Source organism: Oryx dammah, unplaced genomic scaffold (genome assembly GCF_014754425.2).
Source record: "Oryx dammah isolate SB20612 unplaced genomic scaffold, SCBI_Odam_1.1 HiC_scaffold_29, whole genome shotgun sequence".
Lineage (NCBI taxonomy): Eukaryota > Metazoa > Chordata > Mammalia > Artiodactyla > Bovidae > Oryx > Oryx dammah.
In genome coordinates, this window is record NW_024070213.1 from 107,977,197 (window position 1) to 107,992,439 (window position 15,243).

The window sequence follows — 15,243 nt, forward strand, 5'->3', positions numbered from 1 at the left end:
GTTGTGTTTTAATTTTCATTTGTTTCTAGGAAGATTTTGATTTCTGTTTTGAATTCTTCTGTGATTTGTTGGTTATTCAGAAGCGTGTTGTTTAGCCTCCACATGTTGGAATTTTTAATAGTTTTTTTTTTCCTTTAGTTGATATCTAATCTTACTGCATTGTGATCAGAAAAGATGCTTGGAATGATTTCAATTTTTTGAATTTATCAAGGTTAGATTTATGGCCCAGGATGTGATCTATTCTGGAGAAGGTTCCATGTGCACTTGAGAATAATGTGAAATTCATTGTTCTTCTCCAAGCAATCTTGATTCCAACTTGTACTTCATCCAGTCCAGCATTTCTCATGATGTACTCTGCATAGAAGTTAAATAAGCCAGGTGACAGTATACAGCCTTGACGTACTTCTTTCCCAATTTGGAGCCAGTCTGTTGTTCCATATCCAGTTAACTGTTGCTTCCGGACCTGCATACAGATTTCTCAAGAGGCAGGCCAGGTGGTCTGATATCCCCATATTTGGAAGAATTTTCCAGAGTTTGTGGTGATCCACACAGACAAAGGCTTTGGCATAGTTAATAAAGCAGAAGTAGATATTTTTCTGGAACTCTCTTGCTTTTTTGATGATCCAACAGATGTTGGCAATTTGATCTCTGGTTCCTCTGCCTTTTCTAAAACTAGCTTGGACATCTGAAAGTTCATGGTTCATGTACTGTTGAAGCTTGGCTTGCAGAGATTTTATCACTACTTTGCTAGTGTGTGAGATGGGTGCAATTGTGTGGTACTTTGAGCATTCTTTGGTGTTGCCTTTCTTTGGGATTGGAATGAAAACTGACCTTTTCCAGTCCTGTGGCCACTGCTGAGATTTCTTAATTTGCTGCATATTGAGTGCAGCACTTTAACAGCATCATCTTTTAGGATTTGAAGTAGCTCAACTGGAATTCCATCACCTCCACTAGCTTTGTTCATAGTGATGCTTTCTAAGGCCAACTTGACTACACATTCCAGGATGTCTGCCTCCAGGTGAGTGATCACACTATCGTGATTATCTGGGTTGTGAAGATTTTTTGGTTCTTCTGTGTATTCTTGCCACCTCTTCTTAATATCTTCTGCTTCTGTTAGGTCCATACCATTTCTGTCCTTTATTGTGCTCATCTTTGCATGAAATGTTCCCTTGGTAGCTCTAATTTTCTTGAAGAGATCTCTAGTCTTTCCCATTCTATTGTTTTCCTCTATTTCTTTGCACTGATCTCTGAGGAAGACTTTCTTATCTCTCCTTGCTATTCTTTGGAACTCTGCATTCAGATGGGTATATCTTTCCTTTTCTCCTTTGCCTTTTGCTTCTCTTCTTTTCACAGCTATTTGTAAGGCCTCCTCAGACAGCCATCTTGCTTTTTTGCATTTCTTTTTCTTGGGGATGGTCTTGATCCCTGCCTCCTGTAATATGTCATGAACCTCTGTCCATAGTTCTTCAGGAACTCTGTTTATCATCTAATCCCTTGAATCTATTTGTCACTTCCAGTGTATAATTGTATGGGATTTGATTTAGGTCATACCTGAGTAGTCTGATTATTTCCCCTCCTTTCTTCAATTTCAGTCTGAATTTGGCAATGAAGAGTTCATGATCTGAGCCACAGTCAGCTCTGGGTCTTGTTTTGGCTGACTGTATAGAGTTTTTCCATCTTTGGCTGCAAAGAATACAATCAGTCTGATTTCAGTATTGACCATCTAGTGATGTCCATGTGTAGAGTCTTCTCTTGTGTTGTTGGAAGAGGTTGTTTGCTATAATCAGTGCATTCTTTTGACAAACTCTATTAGCCTTTGCCCTGCTTCATTCTGTACTCCAAGGCCAAATTTGTCTGTTACTCCAGGTATCTCTTGACTACTTTTGCATTCCAATCCCCTATAATGAAAAGGACATCTCTTTGGGTGTTAGTTCTAGAAGGTCTTGTATGTCTTCATAGAACCCTTCAACTTCAGCTTCTTCAGCGTTACTGTTTGGGGCATAGACTTGGATTACTGTGCTATGAATGGTTTGCCTTGGAAACAAACAGAGATCATTCTGTCGTTTTTGAGACTGCATCCAAGTACTGCATTTTGGACTCTTCTGTTGACTATGATGGCTACTTCATTTCTTCTAAGGGATTCTGCCCACAGAAGTAGATATAATGGTCATCTGAGTTAAATTCACCCAATTCCATTCCATTTTACTTCACTGATTCCTAAAATGTTGACGCTCACTCTTGCCATCTCCTGTTTGACCACTTCCAATTTGCCTTGATTCATGGATCTGACATTCTGGGTTCCTATGCAATATTGCTCTTTACAGCATTGGACTTTACTACCATCACTAGTCACATCCACAACTCGGTGTTGTTTTTGCTTTGTCTTTGTCTCTTCATTCTTTCTGGAGTTATTTCTCCACTGTTCTCCAGTAGCATATTGGGTACCTACCGACTTGGGGCATTCATCCTATCTTTTTGCCTTTCATACTGTTCATGGGGTTCTCAAGGCAAGAATACTAAAGTGGTTTGCCATTCCCTTCTTCAGTGGACCAGGTTTTTTCATAATTCTCCACCATGACCCGTCTGTCTTGGGTGGCCCTACACGGCATGGCTCATAGTTTCATTGAGTTATGCAAGGCTGTGGTCCATGTGATCCGATGGGTTAGTTTTCTGTGATTGTGGTTTTCAGTCTGTCTGCCCTCTCATGGAGAAGGCTAAGAGGCTTAAAGAAGCTTCGTGATGGGAGAGACTGACTGAGGGGGAAAATGGGTCTTGTCCTGATGGGCAGGGCCATGCTCAGTAAATCTTTAATCCAATTTTCTGTTGATGTATTCATAAAATGTAATTATCCCATCAAAAAATTTCCCCCCCATGAATCAAGCCATTGATTTAACTGTCTACTGGTTGCTTTCACATTTTGCATATTTAGCCCAAGATTTTATAACATTCTTAATAGAAACAATTACAATAATATTTAGTGAGCACTTTATTGTGCTTTCATTTATTTCTCACAATAACCTGATAAACAAGATTCTCTTAGTATTCCAACTTTACAGATAATACAACTGAGGCTTAGGAAGCTAAATAGCTTGTCCAATGTCAAATTGCTAACAGTGGGAGACTGGGATTTAAACACTGGCAATAACCCCATTTTGGTTCCAATTTACTAGCCATTTCCAATAAATGTGTTTCAGCATTCAAATTACCTGAAATGACCTGATTATATAATTTTGGTCTCCTTGGTAGGTCAATTAACTTTGAGACAGACCATCCAAGTACTTAAAGTTACTTTAATGGTAAGTAGGTTAAATAAATTTGAAATGCAGGACTTGTTTTTTCAGGCCATAACTCCTTTCTAAATAATTCATTATTCATTCAGCAGCTCGGCTTGGTGCTACCGTCGGTGTGGGCATGGTGGGATATATAAATACAGATCACAGTCTAGTGAGAGAAGTGTGAAGTTTGAAGGAAGTAAACAAAGTACTGGCATTTAAGACAGAGAAAGATTTTTTCTTTCAGGATGGATCAAAAAAGGCTTCATGGAATCCATCCACCTAAATTGCCCTCTCTCCCAGGCACCCCTCGAGCTCACTTCCTAATCTCTCCCAGGTCATTGCCAAAAGGTTAGCTACTCATGGGACTTTCTCTGACCACCCCATTTAAACTTCTCCCCAGCATCTGTCATCCTACATGTCTGCTTTGCTTTCTTCATAGCACTTATCATCTCTTGGTGTACCATGTGCCTTTCGATTTATTGGCTTCCTGTTTGTTTCCCCACATTACAATATAAGGTGCCTAAGGGCAGGGCCCTTTGGTTATTTTGGCCACTGATGTAAACCCAGTTTCAGAACAGTGCCTAATATAAAGTAGGGAAACAATATAGCTGTTCAATGGATGGAGGAAATAAGACTTAAGCTGGGCCTGAAGAATGGTTAGGATTTAGCTAGACCTTTGTGGATGGAAGAGAATTCCAGGTGAAGGGCATGACTTAAGCAAAGAGTGGAGGCAGCAAATCACATAGCCTGTTCAGTGTGCTGGTCAACTTGGTTAAAAGACAAATATATGGTGGGGCATAGTCTGGAAGTATCTATTATGCAGGCCTATGTGCCTGTGATAATTTTACAGACAGCAGGAAGCCCATACGATTAGGACTCTTCAAGGGTATTTAGCCTTTAAATACCCTTAATTTAATATTTAACAAAAATATTAAATTTTTGAATATTAAAATCTTGAACATTAAAAAATATTCAACAAAATCATTTCAGGTAATTCAAATTTAGGGATGGAACTGGGATGAGTGGGTGGTAAAGCTAATATAATCATAAACACTGGCAAAAAAGCCCACTTTGGATTCAGTTAACTGTTTTCAGCAAAGTGTAGTTCAACATTTGAAAGAATATATTTCTTCTTTTTTATCAAGGTAAGAAGTCGAATCAGATATGACCTCTGGCCTTGCCCCTCTCATGTCACAATGTTGAGTTAGCACTATGGGTGGTACGAGTCACGCAGGGTCCCTTCCTTCACTCGACACCCGGCAATAACCCAGCTACACATGGGTATGACGGCAAGCCATGCAGATATGTCTGGCTAAACCTTTCCTTACTAAACCTCAAAAGTGCCTGTAGCATCTCTGATGCTGCTAGATAACAAGCAAGATGGAAGATAGAAGTCAGAGTGTCAAGAGGCACAAGCTGTGATTAACAAATATGTAACATCTATCTACATCAGTATCTATCTATGGCCAGGGGAACTCATTTCTAGGACCTTGGAAGGAGACAACAAATAAGGGACCCTAAAGTTTTCTTGGCTTCGTGGCAGAGCTGTTTCTGGAACTCTGAAGGGTGAAAGGTGAATTGGGAGGAAGTTCAGGGGAGCATGAGATACAGGTGAGTGAGGAGGCGGTTGGCACAGGAGTCTGAACAGAAACGTGTGAGAGAAGATACAGACGAACTACATGATGATACTTAGTTGTTGAACCAAAGGAAGTGGAGAGGTCAGAGGTGTCTGAAGTCAGGTGTCTTAGTTTAGGATACTAAGTAGAACTCTGGGAGTGAAATATTCTTGTGCCTCAAAGTTTGCACATAAATTCAAGGTTCAGATATACTGTATTTATTCTGTTACTGATGCTCAAATGATCACATCTCTGGCCAGTGGAAATCACTGCAAGGTGACTCCTAAGCCTATTGACTTCCTTGGAAGGAAGGTGGCTTCCAAGGAAGCCTATGAGCTTCCTTGCTTTCTGTTATGATGAGATGTTCTAGGCTTGTCTGGAGTGCCTTCTGTGCCACACCTAGGATCTACCACAGAGCCAATAAACTCCATGTTCTTCTAGTGAGAAATTGTATTTCAAACCATCTCTGGTTCTAGGGATGCCCGTGGCTACTGTTTATAGGCCTTTTTACTGGACAGAACCAGGACAAGGTGGATGTGTATAGACACACACATATGTGTCTACATATATTTTGCACCTTTGGCACAGTAAATACTCTACATTTTTCAAAGAAACTGCTCATTGCCTAATGGTATGAACAAAGCAAATTTAAAGCAGTAAGTTTTTAAATGGGGTCCCAGTGACATGAAAGAAGTAGTGCAGATTTCCTGGGTGACTTATTTATAAAGAGAAGTAAATTTAGGCACCAGGAGTATTTAGCTGACAAATTAGTGGTTCAGTACATGGAACCTTCACTTTAGCATATTTTAGCTGTTTTGCTTTAGAATATAAAATCCCCATGCTCCATGAGAGTGACCTTTTGAAGTTTGCAATATTTTTATTAGAGAAAGCATTGGATAACTGGTAATGTTGGTTCTAATTCCATAGCCACAAACAGTGACAACCATAGTTTATCTATGATGACCCTGTGCCATATCAAGAAAATTCTTCCACATTTTAAGTTATTAGAAAATATATAATTGATTTAATTACAGAGAAGAAAATAAAAACAATGGTGTTCAGCTGTGGAAATGATAAGTCCTTGAGTCTACTTTTCTTTTGAGCAAGAGTTTACTTCTTTGAAAACTAAAATTGGGTTGTACAGAATTTTAAATCTCAAAGTCTCTCCATTACCAACATAAGCGGTAGAGAATAAACATATTACCATGAGAGTTTACCCTCAGATTTTACAGTATATTTGAAATACTGAATGTTTAATAAAATAGTATTATTAAAAGCAACATTAGGCTGTATTTGATAAATTTACCTAATATTTGTCTTTGCTTATATAAATATAAACACTTAAATAATACCTGATACATCTCAGATAAAAAATTATTTTTCACATCATAAATGAATTTTGACCAAATATCAAAAGCAAAAAACTGAATGAAATTATAACTGGTCATAGATGTCACCTTTCAAAAGAGAAGCAAACATTTTTAGCCTTCCGTGCCATAGGATAATTGATATTTGGGCTATGAAGCAGGAAAATAGGACTCATCTTCTCTGCCAATTCCAATAAATTGAGAGCAACTTCCTGGGGCTCTGTGTTGGGATGAATTCTGAGAGTACTTTCAGGCTCCAAGGGAAAAGAGAACAGTCACCAATGAAGGAGTGGGGCGTCATGGTATGTGTGCTATGCATTTGGTGTCCATGATGAAATTGCATTAAAAAACCACACAATAAACATCACAGACTTACCAGACAAGCCACCCACATCCATCTTCTTCAGGTTCTTTGCTTCCAGAATGACAACAGTCAGCTTGCCAGCAGTAGGTACATAGCGAAGGGAGAAGCAGATATCACCCAGTTTCTCTTGCTATGGAAACCAATAAGAAAGTATAAATAATCTTTCAAATAAAGATGAATGCAGTTTATATATATATACATTGTAAACACCTCAGGTAGGAGGATTATCACAATTAGAATTGGAAAACTCTTACATTCACTGGCATTTACTCAGTGGTCTGTCATTCACTAAGGTATCATCAAGAGAGATTGTATCTTTCAGTTTTTAAATAGCTCATTTATGCTTTAACATTCATCAAAATACATCCATAATTCAATGGTTCAGGAGATGAGATTAAGATGACTTTTTTAGAGATTACATTCTGAATGTACTGTAGAACTCTTGGCAAATATTCATAACTTGATTAAATAGCTTTGAAAAGAGACTAGCAGTTTTTTTTTTTTTAAGTAGGATCAACCTATCTCCTTTTTTTCTCTTTTTACATTTCAAATAGGATTATGTGTAATATCTAGACTTTTGGAGGAAATGGACTTGCTTTTCTGTTTCTAAACTCTATTTATTGATGAGAAATTATAAATTCCTAATAGCAGAAATGCAACAAAGTATAAGATTTTGCACTTTTAGTTTCATTCATTGAGGTCTAAATTTCTTTTTCCTTATCCTAAAATTTATAAAAATCTAAGTGATGGTTTAAAAAGTGAAATATATGGTAATACAAAATTTCTCACATGCCCTCGAGTTATTTCATTGGTACCATATTTCAGTTCCAAGAACATTCACCAATCCTATATTTGAGCATTTCTGAACAACTGATGAAGAGCTTAAAGTGATGATGCTATGTAGAACTTTTACCTTTTTCAGAAGACATCTATAGGTTCAATAGTCTTAAATGTCTTACTCTTTAAGATAACTAAGGACTGTATTGAACACAAGCAAGATTTTTTTCATTCATATTTATAAGTATGAGAGAGGGGCAAGGGTGTAGACTCTGTTGTATTCTCAGATGCTGGAGGCACTAGACTGTTCCCTGATGTATGGGGTTAAGTATATGTAAAGAGCCTCTTGATGAAAGTGAAAGAGGAGAGTGAAAAAGTTGGCTTAAAACTCAACATTCAAAAAATTAAGATCATGGCATCTGGTCCCATCACTTCATGGCAAATGGGGAAACAATGGAAACAGTGACAGACTTTATTTTTTGGGCTCCAAAATCACTGCAGATAGTGACTGCAGCCATGAAATTAAAAGATGTTTGCTCTTTAGAAGAAAAGCTATGACCAACCTAGATAGCATATTAAAAAGGAGAGATATTACTTTATCAACAAAGGTCCATCTAGTCAAGGCTATGGTTTTTCCAGTAATGAATAGATGTGAGAGTTGGACTATGAAGAAAGCTGAGCACCAAAGAATTGATGCTTTTGAACTGTGGTGTTGGAGAAGACTCTTGAGAGTCCCTTGGACAGCAAGGAGATCCAATCAGTCCATCCTAAAAGAGATCAGTCCTGGGTGTTCATTGGAAAGACTGATGCTGAAGCTGAAACTCCAATACTTTGGCCACCTGATGCGAAGAGTTGACTCATTTGAAAATACCCTGATGCTGGGAAAGATTGAGGGTAGGAGGAGAAGGGGACAACAGAGGATGAGATGGTTGGATGGCATCACTGACTCGAAGGACATGAGTTTGAGCAAGCTCTGGGAGTTGGTGATGGACTGGGAGGCCCTGGCGTGCCATGGGGTCACAAAGAATCAGACATGACTGAGTGACTGAACTGAACTGATGGCAAATCTGGTTTTAATTCTTTGTATCTTTCCCCAGTCCCCACCTCTCCCCCAACTCCCCCGCCCCCCAGTAACTCCAAAGAAGGTAATGTAATTGTTGTGTCAGATCTCTGCAGATAGGTTTCTAACATAGGAATGAGATATAGAAGGCCATATCCTCAGGTCTTCTCCTGTTGTATTCCTAGTATGACTGCTTTTGGCCTAGATAACTTGACATATGTTAAGTTAGCTAAAGTAGCCAGAATCTCCACCGTGGAAATAATAGCCTAGATGTAATCCAACAATTTAAGAAAACGCAATTCCTGTTTTGGGGCACTCATTAAATCCATCTTTCAAAAAGGAAAGGGTATCTACCTGTTCTATGATTTATCTTTAGGTGAGAAGCAATATTTTCAGTGAGTGTGTGTGTGAGAGAGAGAAAGAGAAAAGAAGAGAGAAAAACAGAGAAATGGTGCTGATGCAATGCTTTTGGAAATTTCACTCTGTGTGTGTAGAGCCATGGTTCTTTCATTCCTTGAATTCACACAGTGTCTTACCTATGTATCTCTTATGTTACTGAGTGCCGGGGGCCAGCACGGGAGATCCCACCCATGACAAGGTCATGCAGAGAGGCCTGATGGGCAAGATGAGTCAGGCTTCAGGGGTTCCCCCTGGGTTTTCCTGAACATCTACCCCCCAAACCAGAGTCTGTCTGCTTTATTACCGTGCTTTCCAGTCTTCTGACATTCTCTGGAAAAAAGTTAACTCAGGGCTTCAGTCTCCTGCATATGAAAGGAATGTTTCAGCTCAAACCCCTCTGATGGCTCTCTAACTTGCCTGACTCCCCCAGACTTTTACAATTTGTGAATTGCTTACAGCCCCCCAACTGTGAGAGGAACAAAGCTTAAACATCTTAAAGATATAGAGCCTTTTAGAGTTAGGAATTAGCTTGGTGAAGAGTTTGTTGAGTTAATGTTTGCCACCAGGCCTCCATATCCTTTATCTTTTAGGCACCTGGGAGGATATTAATCAATGTAATTGGGATACAGAAATAGGAATATAGTAGTTTTGATGTTAGCAACACTAGACTTTTGAGTTAATTACTTTTTTCTTTGTTATAAATCACTGTACTTCTTTCATTGTTATAAATTGTTGTGTCCTTGCTATGTAAGAATGTAACTTTATTTAGTGCTTTCTGAGAGTGGCACCAGACTTTGGGAAGAACACTTTTAAGACAAATAAGTCTTCTGGTTGACAAACCCTTATCAGAAAAGGGCTGTAAAATGTTAATTGGCCTTCTGGCCAGAAGATGATGTAAATCACCTAAGACTTGTGTATACAACTAAGTATGCAGAGAAAAACCCTGGTCTCGATAAGAGTCAAGGCTGCTGATGCTGCATAATTTTATATTACCCATTCATCTCTATGTACAATCAAAAAGTATAAAAGGCCTTCTGAACAATAAAGGATGGACCAGTTTCTCGGACTAGTCTCTCAAACTAGTTTCTTGGAAATCTGGTTTCCCCCGTGTCTCTCTCTCTCTCTCTCTTTCTCCCTCTCCTCCCCTCTCCTTTTCTGGCTGAATTCCCCTCTGGAGTGGGGAGGCTCACCATGTCTACTAACTTGCCCCGGCTTTTAAGTCCCATGAGAGAGGGAGCCCAAGGCAGGGCACCCTCCGCTATTCAAATGAGCATAGGTGGCCTAACGTAGATGGTGCAAACTTCTTGTCCTGAAGTTTTATTGGCTTTCCCTGTAAACCAAGTTATTCAGCATCTTTTCTCCACTAAATTTTCCTACTATACTATTTCTTCTTAATCTCTTTTATATTTCTAAATAAATAAGTTTTCCTCACCTACGCTGTCTCCCCTTCGAATTCCCTGGATCCACCGGGGCAGGACCCCGGCAACTGAGGATTTTAATTTGGTCTTACCTGTGCAAGTCTTAATTTTCCCACATAACTATAAATTCTTTGAAGACAACATCATTCCCTAAATTATCACTTTCCACAAATTTTCAGAAAGGAAATACATGGAAATTTGAGATCATTCTCCTGTTTTGAATTTTCTAGGTAAAGCCTCCCTTTTATTAGTGTAGATAATAGAGAGTTACATATAATGTGCTAAATTCACCTGAAGTGCCTACTCACCCCTAGGAAGTAATTGACACATCAGGAGAATCTAGTAGAATAAATTACTTTTCATAGCATGTGAAAATACAGAATGGGCCTCAACAGCACAGAAATTAATACAAAGGATGGACAAATTCGTCTGAACCTTAGGAGACAAGAGAAATGTAAATGAACAAAATTGCTGTTCAGAAATGCTTGTTAGGGGGGCTGTTTTCTGCAGGATTCTGTCTGATCACCACAATAGCCTCCCTGGTGGACTCTGTTGGAGAACTGGGTTACTCTAATGATTCTAACGAGGCATTTTGACATGACTGTTCTCTCTCAAATGATACCTCTCTTCATGGCCCCAAATCTAATTCCGCAGTTTGCAGTCATCTCATTTGTTCTAAACAGAGAGAGTTGTCCTAACTTCTAGTATATTTTTATTCTTCAGTCTTAAGACATATACAGAATCTTTAAGATTTTACACAGTTTCAGAAGAAAGCAGTTGCAGTTTTAAAAAGCATACCTCAAGCAGAAGAACTATGTGACGTTACCTGTAATTTTACAGTTATGGGATGGGGGAAGAATGAGTGATTGAAAGATAACATTTCAAAATGGATGTTTTGGGAGAAAGGGAATTAAGGAAAAGTACTTATTTTAGCACCTTTTACAAATATACATGTAATTCATTAACTTAGGAACTTCAACAGGTAAGATTTCATTCACTCAAATGTCAAATTAAGCATTTTATGTTAACCAGTTGAAGTTGCTTTTCAATGCTAAATATTTTAAGCTCAGTTTACATTAGATTACTTGATGTGTCAGCATGGAACAAAGGCTTTGGACTCAATCCCGAGTTTTCTTTGCTATCAGACTGCCGTCTGGAATAATATAAACTAATACTGCTGACTGACCACCCATGAGGATATTCTCTTCACTTTAAGGTCATCCTACTAAATGGATGTTCATCAGCAAACATTCCCCTCGGCTGTTTTCCTTCCTAATACCCCTTTCTGTCAGGGTCACCCACGAATCTGTTTCCATTGGCCACCTTCCCTTGCGCTGTCTTCTGGTCACTCAGCCTGACACTGCTTGATTTTGGTAAATGTATCTTCAAGTGTATTTTGTCTTTCACTTTTTTTCTGCCACAGTCATCTGCATGACCCCTGTCCTCACCACTTCCACTTCCACTTCCACCTCTAGTATATTTGCTGCCATCACTACCATCATCCCACACCACGGTCTCCAATACCACCTCTATCCCCTCTACCTCCATTTCACCACTGCCATCTCCACTATGTAAGATCATGCCTTAAATACTTCTGTCATCTCTTTTGAAACAGTCTGACCAAAGATTGCCATAATCTCTCCAAAGTCCAATGTCAATCACATACTAACGGCAAGCTTATCTCTGAAAGGCCCAAACCCATCTTCCTGTCTTTCCAGAAGCTCTATACTTGGCCCCAACTATCCAAATATTTTTCTTCAACTTCACTACCTACTTAACTTTCAGAATATATTTTGAATTTGACACATACTTTCCATTTATAGGGTCATCATTCTAGTCCAAGAAGGGTGACCAACCATCCTGGTTTCCTCAAGACTTGACTAGTTTTAGCCTCATAAGTTCTGTATCCTGGGAAACCTTGGTCCCAGGCAAACCATGACTATTGGTATCCTTAAGTCTAAATCATCATAATTCTGGATCTAGGCTTCTGTAATAGCCTCCTGACAGCGACTTTGTTTCAACTCTTGCTCTTTCCTTGACTCTTCTTCATATAAAAAGGCAGACTGATAATTTTAAATTGGAACCTGCTCATGAGATGATCCTTCTCAAAGGCCTTCCATGTATTCCCATTTCACTTAAAATAATCTGGATTTCTTATGCTAAGAGGCTTTATATGATCTGACCCCTCCATCTCCTACCACTGTTCTCCCAACTTTACCTTCTCTCCTCCAAACCTGTTAGGCACACATGGACTCAGAGCCTTTGCTATGCTCTTCCTTCTGCCTGCAGTCTTCTTCCCCTAGATACTATCAGGGATTGCTCCATTAGTTTACTCAGCTTTCTTAATGTATCACCTCTTTAGATAGGTGTTATTTCATGCTATTAAAGAAGTCCCACCCACTCCTCAACACTCACCCCACCTCCCCCTTGCCCTGCTTCTTTCCTATCCTGGCACATATCAGCAGAAGGTCTATTTGGTTGAGATTTTCCCCACCAGAATAGGAGACCCACAAGTGCCAGCAGACAGAGTGGAGCCACATAGGCCTGTTGATGGAATAAGTGCAGATTCCCTGGAATCAACTATAGTCAGTGTCCTCAGTATCCTCAGGTTGGGTTCTCCAGGGAAGCAAACTCAGATTTGCATGTGGTAGGTTGAATGGGATGTGTCTTTTGAATCAATACCTGTGAGAGAGTGTAGAAAGCAGAATGGTTTGGGTGAAGTTGGGCTGTGGTTCAGTCATATCAGAAGCTTCAGCTGATCCTATGGGAAGTTTTAGAGCTATGATAACTCTTCAGAGTTGATCTGAATTCTGACGAGGGATGAGATTCTGTGCTCCTAAATCTACCAGTCTTTCCCTACGTCTTGCACCAGGGGTCCCCTCAGCTGTGATGGAGATACTGAGAAGGGGGAGCTCAGTTGCTCTGAGCTGTTAGCCATCAACACTCTTGGCCAGTGAAATCAGTGTCTTCATTATGAGGATGGTACAACACTGTGTGTGAGTGGAGGCATCACCACAGCAATGACTGTCTTTATGAGCTATCTTCTTTCCCCTCAGCAGATTTTTGCTTAATTAGGGAATTCATCTACAAGGACTTTAGTCCCTTGTGACTAATCAAATTACCCCTAAGTATGGAGCCCTTAATCCAAGTTCCATATCTCTAATTCAGTATCTCTGTAGCACACAAGGATTTCTGCTAGTAATTGCTTGATAGCCATTAGCCGGTAGTATGGTGCCTAGAGATGATATTTTCTTCTATTCATGTATGTGAGTTTCCCTCACCCTAAACTCCAGAAGAACAGGGGTGTTACCTAATAAGGCACATAATAGGGACTTAGAAATAACTGTTGGTTGATTGCATTGAAAGGAGAGCCTTACCCATCTTACTCTGTGAACAGCTTGGGCACTAGTACTCAGTATAGCAACAGAGTTTCTAGTTTAACCAAGAAGCCCACTAATGAATATATTTGGAAGTCCATTTTTGTTTCTAGTGCTGTAGACATGGTTCTGTTAGTCCTTTCATAAAACTGGAAATGAAAACATTTCTGAAAGTACAGTTTTTTATACGATAGACCCCATAGAGTTGCAGCCAACAGATGAGTGCTTTTGCTGATGTGATTAGCTCGTGAAGCGACCTTATTAGTATTAGGAATCTCAGCTTTATGTGTAATTTATTTTAGTCAATTGCCTTGATCACTAGGTGGAACTGCCAGTTAGTGTCTCCAACTGTGAGATTCAGAGAAATTAACCTGCTCTTTTAGAATATGGAGCTGACAATCAGAAAGCACCTTTGTTCTGAGCAGCTTGATAATTCTGATAATTTTAAAAGCACCCACTGAATAGAGTAGACATGAATTAAGGACTTAATATAGACAACTACAGCAATATCTTTCCTTTTTGAAAAGCATTATAGATATTAGAACAGAGGTCATCTCCATTGGGTAAATAAAAAACTTGATTAAAATGAATATTTATTTGATGGCTTTTATAGCAGCATCCATCATTTTAAGTGTAAGAAGAGGTGTTCACTTTAATGACCTTTGCAAATGAGGCTAAGTTCACGTGCTTGTTGGAAATATTGTACTTTTGAATGAGTTTTTAAAAGGTACCTGAATTGGCTCAATGCTGTGACATTTTAAAAGGACATATTCTATTTATATTAATCTTAAGATTTTTCTATGTGTTAAATTGGTGATAAATTCTCTGAATAGAAGGTTTTTCTCTGAGGTTGAGAATCTATTTAGAGGTGACAGACAAATGGCAGTCCAACACTCTCTCAAAACGAATCTGGACTCTTTGCATGTTCTCCATTTGTAAAAATACAAAGATGCTATTCATTTATAGGAAAGGTCAATGTCAGGTTTTTAATTTTAATAACATAAGGGTGATTGTCAATATATCCTTTGTGTGGTGATATCTTTCAAATTCATTTAATTCCCATAACTCCTCTTCTACCCCTGAAAGTGAAAGTGAAGTCGCTCAGTCGTGTCCGACTCTTTGCGACCCCGTGGACTGTAGCCCATCGTGCTCCTCTGTCCATGGGATTTTCCAGGCAAGAGTACTGGAGTGGGGTGCCATTTCCTCCTCCAGAGGATCTTCCCGACCCAGGGATCGAACCCAGGTCTCCCACATTGTAAGCAGACGCTTTACCGTCTGAGCCACCAGAGAAGTCCTGAGGCATCTGCCAAATCGGTATTTACGTCTAATGGTCCAGATGGTGACAGTGTGATATGTTGCTGTGGATGTACCCAGGTTAAAAAGGCTGAATCTGACCTAGAGTGCAAATGGATGGCGAATTGTTTAGGTGAATGACTATGTTATTTTAATATTTATTTTGTGAGGATACTATTTAATTTGGATTAACTTTATATTCAGCCTCATTCATTGGTTTCTTACTAAGCAATGATTGAGTTCCACCAAGACTTGTCCAGAGTCTAGTCTAGGCTCCATAGATACCTAAAGGGATAG

The 15,243-nt window shown here is 39.2% G+C and overlaps 1 protein-coding gene across 2 annotated transcripts in view; it reads right to left on the bottom strand.

Annotated features, from left to right (window-relative positions):
- The window catches only part of SYT1 (synaptotagmin 1), a 230,019-nt gene that overhangs the window by 103,846 nt on the left and 110,930 nt on the right, over positions 1–15,243 (bottom strand). For both annotated transcript variants that reach the window (XM_040234516.1, XM_040234515.1), the window contains exon 6: positions 6,635–6,752. In XM_040234516.1, coding sequence (XP_040090450.1) covers positions 6,635–6,752 — 118 coding nt within the window. The remainder of the gene's footprint in view (positions 1–6,634; positions 6,753–15,243) is intronic.